We start from the raw sequence: 21,577 nt of genomic DNA, 5'->3' as shown, positions 1-21,577 counted from the left end.
AACAGGTGTATATGTGTACGTGCAAGCTCTTAATTGATGAAATAAATGTTTTACCATAAAAAAAAGTGTTGCCAAATTTATATTATTGCCATACATATATGCTAATTTTTCTACTGCTGTCAGTCCTGGCACATTGATTCTCAGTTGATGGTTGTTTTTTATGCTTTATTTTTATATTGGTTTTTATTCCATTTCAGTTGATTTTTACCTTTATTTATGGTGCAAACACTTTATTTTAGAATAGACCCCCTTAATTATTATTATTATCATATATCCATTATTCTGTGCCTCACGTTTGTACTATTTTTATGTTCTATTTGGGTTTGGAAACAGGAGTCCGTTTCCCTTGGTAATAATGATGGGATTTTACCCAATAATTAAATATAATATATTTTTTTTCCATCCACCAATTTAATTATATCCTAAAGGTGGAAGAATATTGTCCTCAGTAAGCCATACCTCCCAACTGTCCTGATTTCAGTGGGACAGTCTTGATTTTAGGGCTCTGTCCCACCCTGTGACATGTGTGGACAATGTTGGAGAAAGGGAAGTATCTAATGAGCAGCCTAGCACTTTACTGCGGTAGACAACACCCATCGTGATGTGGCCATGCCCCCATTTTGATGTGGTCACGCCCCCTGCCCCACTGCTGGGGATAGGTATGCATTAATGTGCACCAGAGAAATAGCTTGCTTCAGTCCAGGTGGAAAGGACTGTACTAGGTACTGTGGACTACTGATTCTGCAGCAACGCATCAAGGGAAGTCCAAGTAGATACATGCCTCCCATGGGTAGAAAAACAGGCCTCACAAATCCACCTGACTCACATATGGAATCCGTATTCACGAGTGATACATTCATTCCTTGTGGGTCACACAATGACAGCCCAGTGCACGTTATTATCATACTTCATAACCCAATGTATACAAGTCAATAGCTCCATAATATCATGTACGTTGGTGTCTTTTAATTAATGTGCTCAAAACACTGATCAGAGACATCTGTGTGGCTTTTATTATTATCGTTATCGTTAAGAAAGTTTCTCCTAATAAATTTTATGGCCCAATAAGTTGTGTCGAAGTCAGCAAATTGGATAAAGTCATTTCAATTGAAATCGAGCAAACTTGGTTGTCTTTGTCTGAAAAGATGCGTACGTTACGCTACGGCGTACAAGGGCACGCTACGGCGTGGAAGGGCGTACGCAGCTACTACACGTGGCAGCAACAGTATTTGGTCTTTTACCCTACATTCGCACAAACACGCATACTTGTAAAATAGTACACATTAATGGTAGTTGCAACACATAGTCAGTTATGTCGAAATATAGTAGTATTTATGTGTTATAATATAAGTTATATGCACATTAGTGAAATATATGGAACAGGTTGAAGGAATCATATCATGTGTGGTATCATAATAAACCTCTTTACATTTGCTACTGTTTGGTTCACTCTGCGAAGGAATCGCAGAGTACATACACAAGTTATGAATGATAGGGAATTATGGACTACTTAAGACTAAGGAATCTTGGCGGGAAGAGCAGAGCATACCCCCTGGAGAGATGACCCCCTCCTTTGGATTCCTTAGGATGAACTAGCCAATGATTGACAACCCCTTGGACCTTCCTGAAACCTGGACCAATAGAAACAAGCTATACCATCTTCATTGTATTACTGTATTTCTGTGTGCATATAAGCAGCAGCTTCGCATCTAGTGTTCAGACATCTTGTCCCCAGACTTCAGGATTGAATGACTGCACACTGGATCCAGAGCGCCTGCGATAAGTAACGGCTGTACTTATTATTATTTCGCTTGAATTATTCTGCTACTTTTTGAGAATAAATCTTTGTGCTTTGGAAACACAAATCGAGGTTCGACAATCGTTATTGGTTAACGACAATACGCACTTAACAGTTGTGTACCCAGAAGATTCTGCCCAATAGACTTCATTCTATTATATTCCCAGAACTCTTCCTTTCTGAATTACTCGCTCTGCTTCATATCCTGATTCCCATTCCATTGCTCTGCTTTATCCCTAAGTATCTGCTTGATCCTTAACATTCTCTGAATTATCCCTACATATCTCTAAATGATCCCTCTCTGCACTATGCCTAAAGCTGGGTACACACTACAGAAATGTCATGAAATTGTTGTGCAGATCACACAATCTCTGCGTTATATTCCTACTCATTGCAGCACACTATTACTGATACACTCGCTGCCTACACCTGTATTGGTCCTTCTACCTTTCACACTCTCTCGCTCTTTTGTCCACAACACACACTCACACACACACATGCAGACACAGAGAAAAAAATGGTGTGAAGGGTGTCCCTAGTGGCGTAAATTGCAATTACATGTGGTCCTTTTTGCCCCTGCTGGCTGGTGTGGACAGGCAACCAAATTCAGAGGATCCCCTTCCCCCCTCCCCATAAATACACAGGTGTTTAACACAGTCTCATATGGGCAGATTCTTGTGCAGTGGTGTGGTGCAGTGTGAATGAAACTGGGCTCCAGGCCATCTCCGTTTGAAACAGGAAGCAGACTTTATTACAACACTATATAGCAAAAGGAATGGGCGCTTGATATTACATATATCATTTATTAGCTCATAAAATCAATACTAAAATTGTAACATTGTACATACAACGATCCTATATAAAATACACAGAATTGTGGACTTCAACTTCATCAGATTCCGTTAATGTTTCTGCTTGTGATCACACTGTTAGAGTAAGTAGCCTCCGTATTGGTCTTCAACAACGTTAGTATATTAGCATGCTTTGTTTAACATCAGAACAATCACTGCCCTGGAAAGTATTGGTTCCAAATGAACCAATTGATATCATACTTGCCAACTCTCCCGGAATGTCCAGACTTCCGCATTTTGGGAGTGTCTCCCGGAGTTCTCTTTTCGCCAAGCAAATCTTATGTATTTATTTTAAAGAAAGGGATATGTTGGGGTATCTGGGTTCACCGATACTTCTATCAATCACCTTCAATGTCAGTCAGATCTTCCTTTATTTTCAGTCGACTGGTGAACAGAAAAGTACTCACCTGTATGATATAATGCTGAGCAGCTTTTATTCTGTTCCGATTTGAGACCGCTTCAGCGTCTATTTTTATACATGTAAGTCTAGGGGTATAGATGCTGAACAACCAATTATAAGACAGTAAATTATGAAAGAAAGTCAATCAACAATTATATATATTGCAGTTTTCCAACAAAGTTCAAACAATTCTTTCTTCTTTATGCGTTATCTCTTTCCAGGTTTTCTGCCAATATCCTTGTGCTGCTCTGTGCAGAACGTTTCGCTTTGCTGCGTGTCCTTGGTCTGTTTCTGTTCATGAGAACATCCTGCTATGTGGTTTCACAACCTTGAATAATTTGTCTTTTAAACTGAACATAATATCTGCTAATTTCTCTTAAGGTTATAGCATAACATATTAGTTTCTAAAGCACATGATAGATATTAAATCAATAATCATACAATTTCACTCTAACACTGATCATTATACACCGGTCACACTGATATCACACACCTGATACACACTGATCACTATACACAGGTCACACTGATATCACACACTGAACCCTATACACAGGTCATACCGATATCACACACCTGATACACACTGATCACTATACACAGGTCACACGACATCACACACCTGATACACACTGATCACTATACACAGGTCACACGACATCACACACCTGATACACACTGATCACTATACACAGGTCACACTGATATCACACACTGAACCCTATACACAGGTCATACCGATATCACACACCTGATACACACTGATCACTATACACAGGTCACACGACATCACACACCTGATACACACTGATCACTATACACAGGTCACACTGATATCACACACTGAACCCTATACACAGGTCACACTGACATCACACACCTGATACACACTGATCACTATACACAGGTCACACTGATATCACACACTGAACCCTATACACAGGTCATACCGATATCACACACCTGATACACACTGATCACTATACACAGGTCACACGACATCACACACCTGATACACACTGATCACTATACACAGGTCACACGACATCACACACTGATCACTATACACAGGTCACACTGATATCACACACTGATTACACGACATCACACACCTGATACACACTGATCACTATACACAGGTCACACTGATATCACATATCTGATACACACTGATCACTATACACAGGTCACACTGATATCACATATCTGATACACACTGATCACTATACACAGGTCACAAAGATATGACAGATATACTGAAACATCATGATGTTTTATCTTATATATTGCAATCCTTTCAATGTTTTTGCTAAACCAATAATTTTTCAGTATCGCAAAAGCTAGTTTGGAGGAGTTCATTTCAAGCACAGGTGGCCATCTGCATTTATTCCTCCAACCCAGGAATTTGTTTTTGTCTTTGTTTGTAGATGACTCCAAAAAGTGAAATCACACTTTTATGTAAAACTATATATGAAATGCGACCACCATCTGCTGCCTTTAGTTAGTATCTTATTATATACTAATTACAGACATAATAGGCCTGATTCATTAAGGAACGCAAAACCATGTTGTATTGGAGGGGGAGGTAAATTTAAAATGTGAGGACAGATTTATAATTGGGGTAGAGCATGTCCTAGATCAACTTTTAATGTCAGTATAAAAATAAAGCTGTCAAGTATTTGCTTCCTACATGAAAAAACAGCCATTTTTATCCTTATGTGCAAAATAATAAACTCATTTGCACCCCTTGCATTGCAACATGGTTTTGTCAATGTTAGAAGCTATGCATTTTTTTGCTTTCCTTTCCTTAATGAATCAGGCCCAATATATGTTGTGCACACCTCTAATTAAGGCAATGCTATATTTTTCTATGTCAGATACTTTTCACTATGTAATCATGCTTGATTAAGGAGACGTTATTGCAATAAATCTATTAATGATACCCGGACATTCCCACTTGTGGGACTTCATATGCTAGCTTTCAGCCACATTTCACTGAAGTGCCAGTTGGTTCAGAGCACGATTATGCACATTTCTAATTCAGGGGTTAACCTGATGATTATACTCCTTTGTATGGACAAATGGGAACCTATTGTTCAACACTGAGCCAAACCAGACTACCTAGAGCTCAGCAGGAGAACCACTGACTACATGCTGTATGAGAGCTGATAGATGCCAGCCCCTTTGATAAGCGGGCAGCAATCAGACTAGGGCTCACTATCTCGTGCCATCTTGCACCCAAGCTACACCACTGTGAGAATCTGACTGGTAATAAAAAGAGGCTCACCCTTGCTATAAAGAGACTGAACTCAGACAGTACCACTGGTAGTAATGCTCCCGTTGGACTGGTTAGGACCTCCATTGAAGACTTATGGGCATGGCTTCAAGACCACAATCTTTGCTTCTTTGTTTACCTGCCAAAAGCGGGGTGACATTTGGCTTGGTCACTACCTTGTAGTTAGAGGAGTGAATACCCGAGGTTGCCTAAGCTAAAACAGTTAATATAGCTCCCTCCATGCTAAGGTTGTGTAGTGGATGATGTTGTGAACCCATGGTACATTTCATTTAACTGTGCAATTGTCTTTTCAGTGTTTTGTGTTACAATAAAATAGTTTCTGCTTTTATCAAGATATTTGTCTAGGTGTGATTTGTATCCAATAAAGCAGCTAATAGGTATTAACAGGTACAAGTGAGCTGCTATCGCTCATAGCTATCCTCACTATCCCCTTTCATAGCTACCCTAACACCCCACTTACCTTTTGACAGGCGCTCTGCTGCCGCTCCACTGTCCGCTCTGGTCCTATGCTGCTCAGACAGGAATTGAAGAAACAGGAAATCATTTCATCTCCGAGCACGGCATTCTGGGAAATTCTGCCTCAGCCTAAAGCTTATAACTTACTGAGAGGCCACAGAATAACAGACGCTGAGGGGCGGGCTGTATAGTGAGGACCGATACTTTTTGGATACCAGGTGTACTTGTCTGGTGCTAAGATTTCATTGGTTCATTCTGGTGCACATGTCACTAGATAACACAGTAAATGAGCTATCCATAAAACCGGTATCCTGACAGTTTTCAACTGTGTGACCCTATGGGCGTGAATATATTTAAGGTGGTTGAACATGCCATCAATAATCTCCATAAACATACATAAAGCTGGTGTGTAGGTGAGGTGACATTCAGGACATGATGGTGGTTTTGTGTGTGATAAAGAGGGCTTCCTGGAGGAATTATCGCCTAGAGAAAAGTGTTGAGGGTTCATCCACTACATCCAAAATGCAAAAAAGAAAGTCTCTGCCCCAATGCAAGATCATCCTTGTCTCCACCTCCATCATGACTGCTGATGACATCAGCCCCAACCTATTATTCCACCCTATTCCCCCACTACTATACCCCTATGACCTCCTCAACCTAATCTAACTCCTCTCTGCTCTTCTTCCTTCCCTAGGTCTCTCTGCTCTCTTACTTTTATTTCACTCATTAATTATCTGCTTCCCTCACAGCCTCCCACACTAACCTTGTCCTGTCACTAAAGTATTCCCATCACTGCACAACAAATTGTTACCTTTTACTCCTACCTCCCTCCTTGTTTTCATTCCTTCTCTTCTTACTCCCCTTGCTCCAATCCCAGCCCACCCATGAAAACCGGCAACCGCCTCAACCTCATACACATCTCTTCTCTTCCATGTTATCCCCCTGTTGCTGCACCTTCTGGGTCATTCTGAACCCTCTCATTCAGTCTCCTTCAAGGTTTATTCCATTCGCCTATTCCACCTCCATGGTCCATTATCTATCGTCCCCCAAGAGCCGTCTCTAAACTCCTTTACAACTTCTCTACCTGGCTCCCACACTTCCACTCTTCTGACCTCCCTTCCCTCATCCTAGAAGACTAACATCCCATTTGACAACTCCCCCATCCCCAAAGCCTCCAAACTTCTATCACTTGTCCTCTTTTGTTCTCTCTTAATGGATCTCCTCTTCCTTCCACAATAGTGGTCACTGCTTTGATTTTGACTTTTCCCACCTCTGTGGTGTCTATGACTTCAACAACTCCCCCTTCCCTATCTCTGATAACCATATACTTTGATTTTGCATCTCTCCATCCCAGTACCACACCAAGTAATTTTGATGCAGTAACTGGAACAGAAGAAAAATAACTTGATTTTCTTACAAAGGACAGCAGTCAGGAGCATGGTTATCATTCTGCTCTGCCCAAACACAGACCACACTCCTCAGATGCGGATCTCTCGATCACACTGTCCTCAGGCTCACAAGCGCACTATATGCCAAACAACAAGAGAGAGGCAGCAGTGGGGAGAATCTGCATTACAGGGACTTGCTTCAGGGCTAGACAATAAGGTTCTCATCTCTTCTCACTGGTCACACTGCCGAGTAAAATCTTTTGTCTCAGCTATGCCGAAAAAGATGGCCACCCTATGTTCACTACTGATTAGGCTCACCTCCGCTGCTAACTCCCGGGAGAGCCGGCCCTCAAGGCACCAATCTTAACTATAATTGAAGCCCTGAAAACTGCCATCTTCTCCTCTTCTCTAGACTCACTTATGTTCCCCCTTCACCACCCTGTCTTGGTCTGACCAGATTATCTCCCTATATAAAAGCACCAAAACCTCTACCCTGGACTCCGCTCACTAAGCTGTCAGTCTATGACAGTCCCCACCACAACATTGGCTTTCCAAACCTGCTATTTGCAAAAATGTTCTCATACTACTGAGCGTCTCTGGAGAAAATAGTGCTCCCACTCTGACTTCAAACTTATTCTTTCCTATACATCTGTGCTCTGTCACTAAACATTCCTACTTCATATCTCTAAATTCCTCAACCCCTTTTCACACCTTCAACTCCTTCCTGCGCTTCACTTTACCACCTACTTTACCGCCAGACTAGAGTTAATTCACCATAACATCTCCTTCGAGCTTCTCTTTCTCTATTGGCCTCAAATATCACCTCTAAGCTGACAACACTGAAGTTCACCTCTCCTCCCCTGATCTCTTCTTATCCCTTCTATCTCCAGATGTCTATCAGTCATCTCCTCTTCGATGAGCCAGTGCTTTCTTAAACTGAACATGACTAATATGGAGATAATTATTTTATAATAAAAGGGGATCTGCTCTATCGGGTGGTGATGTTGCAGAAGAAAACAGTTTATCAACTGCTGGTGCCACGGGTACATGTTCCTTTGGTACTAACCACAGCCCATACACACATTTTGGGGGGCATCTGGGAGAGGAGAAGACTTTACATTGGGTGCTCCTGAGATTTTACTGGCCAGGAATCCATATGGCAATCAAGAGATACTGTCAAGCCTGCTAAGTGTGCCAGCGGATGGCCCCTAAACCAGACTATCAAGCTCCCCTGGTACCACTCCCTATAATTCCTGTCCCATTCGAGCATATTGCCATTGCTTAGTGCAGCGTTGGCTAACCTGTGACACTCCAGGTGTTGTGAAACTACAAGTCCCAGCATGCTTTGCCAAAATATAGCAGTTTATTGCTGGAAGGGTATGCTGGGACTTGTAGTTTCACAACACCTGGAGTGTCACATGTTAGCCAAACCTGACTTAGTGGGTCCCTTGGAGAAGTCTGCCCGAGGGCATCAATATGTTTTGGTGGTTCTTGATTACCCTACACGATACCCTGAGGCAATTCCACTATGGAATATTAAATCAAACACTATTGTAAAATAATTATTATTAATGTACACTAGGCCTGGAATCCCAAAAGAGATCCTAACAGCTTAGGGAACCTCCTTCATGTCGGGATTAATGAAGGAGTTATGTAAATTGCTAGAGGTACAAAGATTGCAGACCTCGGGTTATCATCCGCAAAGCGACAGGTTGAGGTGGTAATCGGTATCCCCATGCTTGGGATACCGACAAAAACTATTCCTACAAAAAAAAAAAAGCTGAATAGTAAAATAACCACATGATTAAAATATACACTTACCTTCACAGCGACGGTGTTGATTCCCGAAGGGTCTGGTATGCGACGGCTGGTAAATCCGAAGATGCTGTGGCTGGATTGTGAAGTCACCGAAGACATTAAAAATATATATTAATCTTTTATTGCAAAAACAAGTAAATAAGATAATATGTTACTTCGCTTCCAATAGTTATCTTTAGCAATATGTTCAATCAGCATTTGAACAGAACCCGTTCTTTACTTTTATTGTATTGCTTTGAAAGTACTGCAATCTGAAAGCAATCAGTACATTTCCCACCCTCCATTGTTGGGATAGGACCCACTCTGCAATTCACTATGGGAGTCAGAAAATGACTACAGCAAAGCCACAGCACAAGTAGGATGATCACTGTCCATTACTAATTATATATCACTTAGTGATTACACTAAAACACACAGCACATACACTGCAGCTTGGGGAATACTCAGTCACACTGTTATAATATACAATTTGCTGCCATGTAACCAGCTGATACACTACAATGTGTCCTGGGTGTAAGACTCTTCTCTGGGATTAATGTCTGTACAGCAGATCACACTGAATAAACCTGACAGAGAGGACAATTCCTCCATCTGAATTCAGTAAAAATATTAGTTCACCTGATTCACCATTACTGTCATAGCTACACAGGAACATAGACAGCAGCAGCCTCCTCTGTGTATCACGTGACCACAGCAGTCACATGACCTGGTGATGTCACAATTACTGTCATAGCTACACAAGAACCTGTGTACCACGTGACCACAGCAGTCACATGACCTGATGATGTCACAATTACTGTCATAGCTACACAGGAATATAGCAGCAGAAGCCTCCCCTGTGTATCACGTGACTACAGCAGTCACATGACCGGGTGATGTCACAAGGGGATCTAGTTTTCACCATATCACAGCAGAGCTGGAGACCGGTGTGTTATAGGTGAGAGCTGATACTGTTCATATTATTACCACACAACTCACCTTGTATAAGGCTTATACATCTTATTAATCATCCATAGTGTCTATGCTAAAATTTTGGTGGAAAGAGATGATCTCAAACACATATAATACACATTATACACATTGGAGCTGGTTATATTCCTGTCAGTCACATATAATATACATTATACACATTGTAGCTGGTTATATTCCTGTGAGTCACATATTATACACATTGGAGCTGGATATATTCCTGTCACTCACATATTATACACATTGGAGCTGGTTATATTCCTGTCAGTCACGTATAATACACATTATACACATTGTAGCTGGTTATATTCCTGTGAGTCACATATAATATACATTATACACATTGGAGCTGGTTATATTCCTGTGAGTCACATATAATACACATTATACACATTGGAGCTGGTTATATTCCTGTCAGTCACATATAATATACATTATACACATTGGATCTGGTTATTTTCCTGTCAGTCACATACAATACACATTATACATATTGGAGCTGGTTATATTCCTGTGAGTCACATATAATATACATTATACACATTGGAGCTGGTTATATTCCTGTCACTCACATATTATACACATTGGAGCTGGTTATATTCCTGTCAGTCACATATAATACACATTATACACATTGGAGCTGGTTATATTCCTGTCAGTCACATATAATACACATTATACACATTGGAGCTGGTGTTATTACAATTATTGTTTGATGATTACAATATGGGCCCTATCTGTGTGTTTGTATATTCTTCCTGTGTTTGCGTAGGTTAATTGGCTGCAGACAAAATGGTGATATGTGCACTCACAGTAGAGAAAGTAAACCGTAAGCTCCAATAGGGCATGGACTGATGTGAATTATTACATATTCTCTGTACAGTGGTGCATAAAAGGACTTGTGATATATTATTATTATTACCATTTTTTTATATAGCGCCACTAATTCTGCAGCGCTGTACAGAGAACTCACTCAAATCAGTCCCTGACCTATTGGGGTTTACAGTCTAAATTCCCTAACATATACACACACACACACACACACACACACACACAGACAGACTAGGGTCAATTTTGTTAACTGCCAATTAACCTACAAGTATGTTTTTTTTGGAGTGTGGGAGGAAACCGGAGCACCCGGAGGAAACCCACGCAAACACGGGGAGAACATAAAAACTCCACACAGATAAGGCCATGGTTGGGAATTGAACTCATGACCCCAGTGATGTAAGGCAGAAGTGCTAACCACTTAGCCACCGTTCTGCCCTATATATATTTTTATTTATAAATCACCAGCCACAAAAGGTCTGCAGCGCCATACATGAAATTAACAGTAGTATAGAATACACAGACAGCAATGATCCATAATACATTATAAAACTAAACATAATTATTCAAAGACCAGACATCTAGTAAATAACAGATTAGACACAGATCACTTGGTAATGCAGCTTAAGTTATTTACAAGACAGTGAGTGATAGTGATAGTAATGTCTAATGTGAAGTTGGCCTGGGCTCAAGTAAATAGGGCTAGGGAAGCAGACCTACAAGTACATAGGGTGGAAGGAGAACACAATGAAAGAGGGCCCTGGTCCTGAGAGCTTACATCCTAAAGAGAAGGGGAGGACACAAATAGGATGGTGCCAAGTAGGGGAGTGAAGATGAGAGCTGAGGGATAGGAGTTCAGAGTAGGGCTGATATGCTTGAATACAGAAATTAGTTTTAAGGGCACGTTCGAAGACTTGGAGAGTGGAGGCTAATCTAATAAGGCATGGGAGATCGTTCCACAGGTGAGCAGCAGCCCTGGGGTGAAGTCCTGGAGGGAGAAGGTAATAAGTGTGGTAGTGATATGGCTGCCGGCCGGAGGGGGCGGTAAGGAATGTGGGGAGAGGTGAGGTTGGAGATGTAGCGGGGGAGGATCGACTGTGGGCTCAGTAGGTGAGGTTGAGAATTTAATTTAAATTTAATTCTGTCGGCCACGGGGAGCCAGTGTAGCGACTGGCAGAGAGAGAGAGAGAGAGAGCAATAGGCAGTAGCACTGAGGATAGACTGAAGAGGGGCAATGGGGCACTTGGCATTGGTCAGGGAAGAGGATGCTACAGTAATCAAGGTGAGAGATTATAAGAGAGTGAATAAGTTTTGGCAGATTGCATGGTGAGAAAGTGTCATATCTTGGATATATTCTGTAGGTGGAAGTGGTAGGATTTAGAGAGGCCCTGAATGAGGTTTGAAGGGAAGGGGGGAGATGAGGAACAGAGAAGAGTGTATTGTTGTCAACAGAGAGGGGGGGGGGGGGTTGATGATTATTCCAGTCTTAGAAATATTAAGCTTAAGAAAGCATTGGGACATCCAAGATGAGATGGCCGAGAGACAGCAGAAGAAATTAGAGATGAAGGAAGGATGCCAAAGGTTTCAGTGGAGTGAAGGAAGTGAAATCCAGATTAAAGTGGGTTAATAATAATCCTGTCAGTCACATATAACACACATTGGTGTTGGTTATATTCCTGTCAGTCACATATTATACACATTGGGGTTGGTTATATTCCTGTCAGTCACATATAATACACATTATACATATTGGTGTTGGTTATATTCCTGTCAGTCGCATATAATACACATTATACACATTGGAGCTGGTTATATTCCTGTCAGTCACATATAATACACATTGGTGTTGGTTATATTCCTGTCAGTCACATATTATACACATTGGGGTTGGTTATATTCCTGTCAGTCACATATAATACACATTATACACATTGGAGCTGGTTATATTCCTGTCAGTCGCATATAATACACATTATACACATTGGAGCTGGATATATTCCTGTCAGTCACATATAATACACATTGGTGTTGGTTATATTCCTGTCAGCCACATATAATACACATTATACTTATTGAAGCTAGTTTTATTCCTGTCGGTCACATATTATACGCATGGAGCGAGTTAAATTCCTGCACTCATATATAACATACAATATATAAATGGGAGTTGGATTGCTCAGTCAGATATAATACACGTTGGATGTAGCTGTATTCATGTCATATATATATATATATATATATATATAGTATTCCTTCTTTATAACTGCAGCTTAAATCACAGGCCAAGCAGATGTTATAGAGGGATTGCCCTTATAAAGTGGCTACAACGATTAATACATTTTGGTGCACTTTCCTTCCAAGAGTATACTAATTGTAGTGGCTTTATAAAGGGGGTTTATATGTAGAGGGAACACTGTAATGCGAATTTTACTAATTGCACTTGGTTTTATTCTTCTATTACACACACTATCTAGATTTGGTTCCAATTGCCATTTAAAGTTCCCAGGTCATATGGTCATGAATAATGTTTATTACTATACGTTACGTAGATGACCTGACTGAGTCGCTGAGGATGGACAAGGACAGGAGTCACATGTCTGAGAGGATATTAAATCTCACCCTGGAGATCATCTTTGTCCTGACTGGTGAGGTGAGGGATTCTGGGAATGTCACAGTGACATCACTGTTATGTCTTTAGATCAGGATTGGTTCATGGTACCAGTAGGTAGGTACATGTACAGTCATGTAGAGGGGAACTTCTACGTCTTCACAATTTGCCAGAGAAATTCTATAAAAATTCTGCTTACCACTGAGTCGGCTTGCTGGAGAAATCCTAATTAGTTCTCCCTGATGGATTATAGAGATGGGAAAATTCAGTACATTTAATTGATAATAAAAATGTCCTATATGAAGAGATTACTGTGTCTTGCTTGCAACAGGTTCTTAATTATAAAACAAAAAGCAAAACCCACCTCACTTGTCAATTGCTGTACAGGATAAAATTACTAATCTTGCTCGTTAAGAGAGCATCCATAACGAGCAATCACCTTCTCTGCAGCAAAATGCTTAATTTTATAGTTCCAGGAATTGTTTCTGAGAGTTATAACCGGCCATAGAAATTTCCATCTGAAATACCTACTCCCTTCAGGGGAAATCTCTGAATATAAGTAGAAATCAGCCGTGAATTCACTCCAATAATTACCCAGGTGTGAGATGCCGGCCACACACGCTAAAATATCTAACAATTGGACCAGTATCACCACATGTGGCCCAATAACTACCGCAGTGCCCAATAATGATCCAGTTTGAATTGCTCAGATCACTATCGGTTTACAGAAGTTTAGAAGTGTGTGTGTTACAACTGCAGAAACAGGCTCCATTGACGACAGAAAACATTCTGCTTGAGCTGAACATCCAGTATGGAAACGCAACTCCAGTGCAAAAGATAAACATAAGCTTAGACACTTTGAAAGTGGTCTCATGAACTTCTTCACAATCCCTCAAACCAACCATCTATTGCTTTACCACCCTCTGTTAGGTAGAGGGAAATACCAAGAGGGGTAAACTACATAATCTTAAGAGACATAAATCATATCCTCACTTAAACTCCATGTGCCATTGTGTATTGGTATTGTATTGTGTTTTGTCATTGTAGAGTGTTGAACTTGTGCTGGTTCTAGAAATCTGATTTGTTCTTTATATTTTTATCTTGTTCAGTGCAATCTTTTATGTTGGTGTTATTAGTTCTGTTTCATCCTAAACCATTTTGTACGAGATTAAACCTTTGTACAATATAGAATACTATGATAACTTTGAGCAGTTGACAGGTAAAATTAGTGTTATTTGCCATGTGTCTGTTAACATGTAGGATTACACTGTTGTGAAGAAAGAAAAAGGAGACCACGTGACATCCTGCAGGCGCCGTGGTCGTGTGTCAGAAGGATGGAGCAGGACCCAGAGCCCCATCATGGAACCTCCACCTCACTCACTGATACATGAGAGAAACAATGACCAGAGGATTCTAGAACTCACCAACAAGATCATTCAGCTGCTGACTGGAGAGGTGACTGCTGGGAATGGGACATTATACAGTAACACCGGGGTATGTGTGTGTTACACAGGGCCTCAGGAGGGCAGGCAGAGCACCAGCAGTTATAGATTACATAGAAAGTTTGCGGCTTATTATTGGTCCACAACCAAATGCCCTGTGAGTACTCTTTTGCCCATGTGGTCCAAGCTCCCTCTCAGTGGCCTTGGCCTCAGGTTTCGATAAAATAAAAGTTCTTAACCTGTGAGTCATAGCAGAAACAAAAGGTATCTGTTTGTCCTAGTATGCCTACTGTCTGTCCCCAGAGTACTCACTATGTTTTTTTACTCAACAATGTCACTTCACTCTATTCATCCTCTCCCACATGTTCATCCATTTATATGACAGTTGTTATCTCCCGTTAGTCTGTAAAGAAACACAGTGCTTCTAGAGACAACACAATGTGATGAAAGATTATGGCTTGAGGAACACAGGGTCTAAGTAACCTGGGATATGCCACCAACCTTCTCTAGAGTTTGGTTGGAAATAGAATGAATAAAATAAGAAAACAGAACTTCCACACATTGTGACAAGTCTAAATTACGATTTCCTGAGTTGCTTTCAATAAAACCTATTATGTCATTTTATCATCTGAATCTGGCATCAGCTTTATGAGCAAGTTACTGCAGTGTGGAATGTGATCTAAATCTGGTGGTATCTGCCAAGTATTTCTGGAGTAAATGCACATTGGAACTTGTGTTATTGTTATTGTGCAGTGTTTGGAAACGTTTGTCCTGGTATTCTGGAAGTGACCGGAAATGTCTTTAATGTGAGATAGAGGGGAGTGCTCTTGGTACAGGCCCTTTCAATGTTTTTGTTCAATGTTCAATTTTTATATTGTTTTAAACAACCAGTTACTTCACTTGCAAATAATCATTAAATAATTGGAACAAAATATTTGGTTAATTGTAACAGAACCATTGTTCCTGAGATGACTCATGTTTAATTTAGGACCTGGCCACAAAAACAGGTTACAAACCACTGGAATAAAATGTCATTGTCTGTTTCTCAGGAGTGGAAGTATTTAGTAGGAGACAAGGACGTGATGATGGAGAATCGTCCACCCCTCACTTCATCGGGTAAGAGAAGTTTGCTCCGTCCTATTTGTGGTAAAGCAGACATCATCAGTATACGTGTCAGATCCTTGATCCTATGTACGGTTTTGTAACATTGGGATCAGAACGCCGTTAATATGGTGTTATAGGTGAAATAGTTATTGAGTCCTGAACTGAAAGAAACACAACTTGACCAGTGACACAGAGCGGCATACACCTTTCATGATGTTCTTCAATTACCTACACTTCTTGGTCAGTCCAGTGGTCGTGTAGTACTATTCTAGGAGGAGAAATGGACACATGCACGCTTAGAGAAAAAACAAGCCCGCGCTCTGTATATCCCACATTATATATGGTACCAGCTGCTTGGCAATAAGCCCGCGCTCGGTATATCCCATATTGTATGTGGTACCAGCTGCGTGGCAATATAAATGCCCATATATGTATACAAAACAAAAAGACAGTTTCCCCTTCACTCTGATTGTTTACATTTTTTTCCTATAATTCCAGTTCTAAACTGTGTGTGATTCTAACTATGATCAATTTCCTTCCAGTAGATCTACCTGAACGTAAAGTGAATAAATCTACATCTACTGGTGTAAAAGAAGAATCGGTCCCATGTGAAGATGGAGATCTCGCCTACACTAACATTTATATAACTACAGAGCATACACAATATACATCTAAACAGGTTAAGAAGGAATCTGTCTCATGTGAAGAGGGAGATCTCGCCGACACCAACATTTGTACACCCACTGAAGGTAAACATGCGGTACAAACATTTTGTTTTAAGGATGAATCGGTTTCATGTGAAGCAGTAAAGGACAGTGAGCCTGACCTTTCTACATCCATCAATAATACGCAATCTACTCCTACTATGGAGCAAGCAATATCATGTGAAGAAGACATACTCACAGACACTGACATCTATACTGAGACTGATTATTCACATTCTAATATTGACATGTACGGTAAAGGAGATAGTGATGTGCAAAGTGGAAGTGTTTCAGTAATGTTCAAGGGACATGATGAAATGTTCAACTATAAATCCGCTTCTGCCTCTCGCCTGCCCCCAGGAAGCACAGATATGTATATATGCTTAGAATGTCAAGAATGTTTTACCAATAATACAGAGCTTCTGGAACATCGGATGGTTCATAGAGGTTCACATGCTGTTATATGTTCTGACTGTGGAAAATATTTTGCCTCTAACTCACTGCTTTCTAGACATCAGAGAATACATACCGGGGAGAAACCATATGCATGTTCTGTTTGTGGGAAATCTTTTAACCAGAAGTCACTTCTAATTACACATTATAGGACTCACACAGGAGAAAAGCCTTACTCTTGCACTCAGTGTGGGAAGTGTTTTATCAGCAGCTCGAAACTCAGCTTGCACCAGAGAATCCACACGGGGGAGAAACCGTATTCTTGTCCTGATTGTGGGAAGTGTTTCAGTTGTAGCACAAACCTTATTCTACATCAAAGGATTCACACGGGAGAAAAGCCATTTTCTTGTGCAGAATGTGGGAAGTGTTTCAGCCGTAGTGCACATCTCAGCCTACACCAGAGGATTCACACAGGTGTGAAGCCGTACTCGTGCTCTGAATGTGGGAAATGTTTTAGCCGCAGCACACACCTTATACTACACGAGAGAATCCACACAGGAGAAAAACCGTATTCCTGCTCGTGTTGTGGAAAATGTTTTAGTCAGAAGTCATCCCTGATGACACACTGGAGAATTCACACTGGAGAAAAACCATATTCATGTACTCAGTGTGGAAAGAGTTTTACGAAAAAGACTGTTCTTAATAACCACCTGAAAAGCCACAATTAAAACCATCTCTAAGAAAATGACCACATGTTCTGCTGATCACTGAAATACCTGTATATATTGACTGTAGCTGGTTCTCTAAAATTATTAAATTTTGCATGTAGAGTCTGTTTTTTTTTTGATTATATAATTACCATTTAAAATACTTATTTTTTTGTAAACTGTGTAGCAGTTAAAAAGGAATAATTACAGATATAACAATAAACATATCTGTTGTTGATTTAGGAAGTTGATTAATGAGTCAGCTGGCGATAACAGTAGGATTACAGCGACGGTACTTGTAAAATAAGCTTTCACTTGCAAAGCAGATCCTGGTGTATCATTAGTAATAGTCTCCACCACCCCGGGCCTTTGTTAAATATGGAGAAGCCCTAAATCCTATGAAAACTCCAATTTTCACAGGATCTAGGGTTTTTCTCCCTGTGATAAATAAATCCATAGGTCTATGCAGCACCCCAACAAAAACAGGGCACTCATAAAGGCATACCATGCATTCAGGGCCAGCGCTAGCTTTGGGAGCGCCCTAGGCAGAGCCCCTACCCCCTCAGAAATGGTGCTCACAGGTATGATGTTACCGGCTGTTTCTCCTCCATATCGGTGGCCCGTGCTCTGTGTAAAAGGAGGAAAGGGTAAACCAGACCCGTATAGTGGTGCTAAAAATAACAATATACAGAATTTAAACTTGAACAACTGTATAAAAGAGCCACCAAAGCTCCACCACACAAATATATACAACACAACAGATAATATACATTGCTACTGGTTTAAAAAAGCTAAAATGATAACCTTCCTTAAATAAACAAGCAAAAAAAAAAAGTAAATATGTCCCACAAATCACTGCATGAAAGTATTTATTAATCCACAACAGATATGGATAAAACAAATAATATATAATGTCTTTTATAAACCGAACTAGAATGCTATGCACAGTATATAATGAATATCTAGGTAGAAAGGATCCATCAAGCAGTTCAAGAGGTATATTTACTAAACTGCGGTTTTGAAAAGTGGAGATGTTGCCTATAGCAACCAATCAGATTCTAGCTATCATTTATTTAGTACATTCTACAAAATGACAATCTGATTGGTTGCTATAGCCAACATCTCCACTTTTGCAAACCCTCATTTTAGTAAATATACCCCCAAGTGTATATCATCAGAACACCCAGAGCCTGATATATTGTGTAGGGATGTCGTTCATTAAGAAATAATTAATATCCCAAAGCAATGGCAAACAGGTCACTCCGGTCAGACGCTAATCACATATTGAATCAGACTCACTCTCAACAATGTGACAATAATTAGAAATCCTCATTAGGAGAAATATCCCAGTGCATTAAGCAGCTGGCCTCTAATTTCTGGAATAGGATGACGTTAATAGTGCAACCTGTGGAGCGTCTTAATCTGTTGCAAACAAGATACATATATGGGGTAAAAACAATGGTACATTCTTTCAGAGCTCCAGGCCTCCGGGTCGGGTCCAGTCACGAACAGGATGGGAAAGGTTTTCACTATGAGTGTTGCTATTTCCAGGTATTGCAAGAACATGTATCGCCATACAATTCCTCCTGGAGTGACGGAGAAATAACAGACAAATAAAGAGTTTAAACCTGTTATTCTATTTGCCCAGATGAGTCTATTGTGCATTGAGGGGCCCGAGACGCAGAGTAGAACGCAACTTCTTCCACACATGCGCACGCAAAAATAGCGTATTTCATTTATCTCATGATGCGTCCAGAACTGTGTGTGTAGCATATATGCCAGGTTTACAGCAGGCGTACTTACACCCACATACCCAGAACCAGCTTGTAACAGCAATAAAACTTTGTAAACATTTGTTTTCATAGTAAAAAATGCATGTCCTAGTAGGCTTCATATAATACAGCGCAATGTATTCTTTGTGTTAACTCCACACACCAAAAAATGAAATGCTGCTCATTTCTACCAATGGTAATGCAGGGTGTTTCTCTGTAGGGGAGTGACTTAGCACTTTAAACCTGCTAGGCACGCCCCCAATGAGCCACAGCCACACCCACCATTCCCCATTGCCACTGAATTTACCCTGACAACACCCATACACCCATACATTGCAAGACCAATACCCTTTTGGCTGCCAGAAATAGGGGTTATTAGGTAAAAATCAGGACTGCTCTGGTGAAGCGATTGTACATGTGAACCTCCATTTTTACCTCACAAGAGTTGCAACACACGCCTCCATATTTAGCACAGAAAGAAGAGGACTATATGTACACATTACATGGGCTCGCTGACATTAGGAGAGCACATAGAAAATACTTATCCCTATATTATACAATGTTATAGCCAAAGTGAGAGTAATAAATACATACTGCATTAATTTTATAACAGACATCACAAGAGGTCAGAATGCAAACATGGTGAGACTACAGGAAATTACAGTGTGACCCATGTAATCATCACCATTTATTTATATAGCGCCACTGATTCTGCAGTGCTGTACAGAGAACTCATTCACATCAGTCCCTGCCCCATTGGAGCTTACACTCTAAATTCCCTAACATATACGCACACACAGCGAGAGAGACAGAGACTAGGGTCAATTTTTGATAGCAGCCAATTAACCTACCAGTATGTTTTTGGAGTGTGGGAGGAAACCGGAGCACCCGGAGGAAACCTACGCAAACACAGGGAGAACATACAAACTCCACACAGATAAGGCCATGGTCGGGAATTGAACTCATGACCCCAGCACTGTGAGGCAGAAGTGCTAACCACTAGGCCACTGTGCTGCCTGTAACTATATCACTGCTACGGACAGCTGGGTGAGGAACAGGATCTTGTACGTAGTACATCCCGATACACACAGCTCTACCAACACTGCACAGGCCCTAATTCTGTCCCTGCAGATGCATACACATGATGGAGACAGAGAATGCATCATGTCTAATACATATTAGTCCCAGAAACCAGTAGGTGCAAACAGCAGATACTGCAGAGACATCCTGCGTTAGAGATATCTCATACTTGCCAACTCTCCCGATATGTCCGGGAGACTCCCGCATTTTGCGAGAGTCTCACGGACTCCCGGGAAAGTTTGGCAATCTCCCAGATCTGCCCACTTCACTAGGAAGTGCCCACTTCCTAGTGAAGTGGGCAGAATTAGGTCCCAAACGCCGCGATTCCCGGTGAATTGCGGCATTTGCCCCTGCCCCCCCGCTGTCAAATGACGCGTCATGAGGGCGGGTCCAAAATGATGCGCATTTTGGAGCCCCGCCCCCATCCCATGGCAGGCTCCCGGAAACCAACTATTCAAAGTTGGTAAGTATGAGATATCTGTGCATTTATTGAGACATCCTGATACTGTGCAGTAGAGATGTCTAGGTACTGTGCATTTATAGACAAGCACTGTTACTCTTTATTAGAGAGATCTAGGTACTGTGCATTTATAGACAAGCACTGTTACTCTTTATTAGAGAGATCTAGGTACTGTGCATTTATAGACACGCACTGTTACTCTTTATTAGAGAGATCTAGGTGCTGTACATTTATAGACACGCACTGTTACTCTTTATTAGAGAGATCTAGGTACTGTGCATTTATAGACACGCACTGTTACTCTTTATTAGAGAGATCTAGGTACTGTGCATTTATAAAGAGTAACAGTGCGTGTCTATAAATGCACAGTACCTAGATCTCTCTAATAAAGAGTAACAGTGCGTGTCTATAAATGCACAGTACCTAGATCTCTCTAATAAAGAGTAACAGTGCGTGTCTATAAATGTACAGCACCTAGATCTCTCTAATAAAGAGTAACAGTG

General features: G+C 40.8%; 4 protein-coding genes across 8 annotated transcripts in view; 2 read left to right on the top strand and 2 right to left on the bottom strand.

Moving 5' to 3' along the window:
* The window catches only part of LOC142159883 (uncharacterized), a 34,132-nt gene extending 24,447 nt beyond the window's left edge, over positions 1-9,685 (bottom strand). Inside the window, exons 1-2 of one of the 3 annotated variants that reach the window (XM_075214732.1) lie at positions 9,626-9,685; positions 9,011-9,080 (exon numbers count right to left, since the gene is read on the bottom strand). The gene's annotated coding sequence lies outside the window, so the exon portion shown is untranslated. Of the gene's footprint in view, positions 1-5,805; positions 8,482-9,010 lie in introns of those variants that run through there. The other 2 variants (XM_075214731.1, XM_075214733.1) reach the window with 2 other exon arrangements.
* The window catches only part of LOC142159811 (uncharacterized), a 316,766-nt gene that overhangs the window by 139,461 nt on the left and 155,728 nt on the right, over positions 1-21,577 (top strand). The window lies entirely within an intron of this gene.
* Positions 1-21,577, bottom strand: part of LOC142159838 (uncharacterized) — a 196,735-nt gene that overhangs the window by 161,208 nt on the left and 13,950 nt on the right. The window lies entirely within an intron of this gene.
* Positions 9,839-17,885, top strand: LOC142159869 (uncharacterized). Its single transcript, XM_075214706.1, has 5 exons — positions 9,839-9,944; positions 13,354-13,454; positions 14,673-14,906; positions 15,904-15,970; positions 16,501-17,885. Exons 2-5 carry the CDS (start codon positions 13,377-13,379, stop codon positions 17,781-17,783), a joined length of 1,662 nt encoding a protein of 553 aa, XP_075070807.1. The 5' UTR covers positions 9,839-9,944; positions 13,354-13,376; the 3' UTR covers positions 17,784-17,885.

This window comes from Mixophyes fleayi, chromosome 6 (genome assembly GCF_038048845.1).
Source record: "Mixophyes fleayi isolate aMixFle1 chromosome 6, aMixFle1.hap1, whole genome shotgun sequence".
NCBI lineage: Eukaryota > Metazoa > Chordata > Amphibia > Anura > Limnodynastidae > Mixophyes > Mixophyes fleayi.
This window is presented reverse-complemented; position numbering and strand designations above follow the sequence as displayed.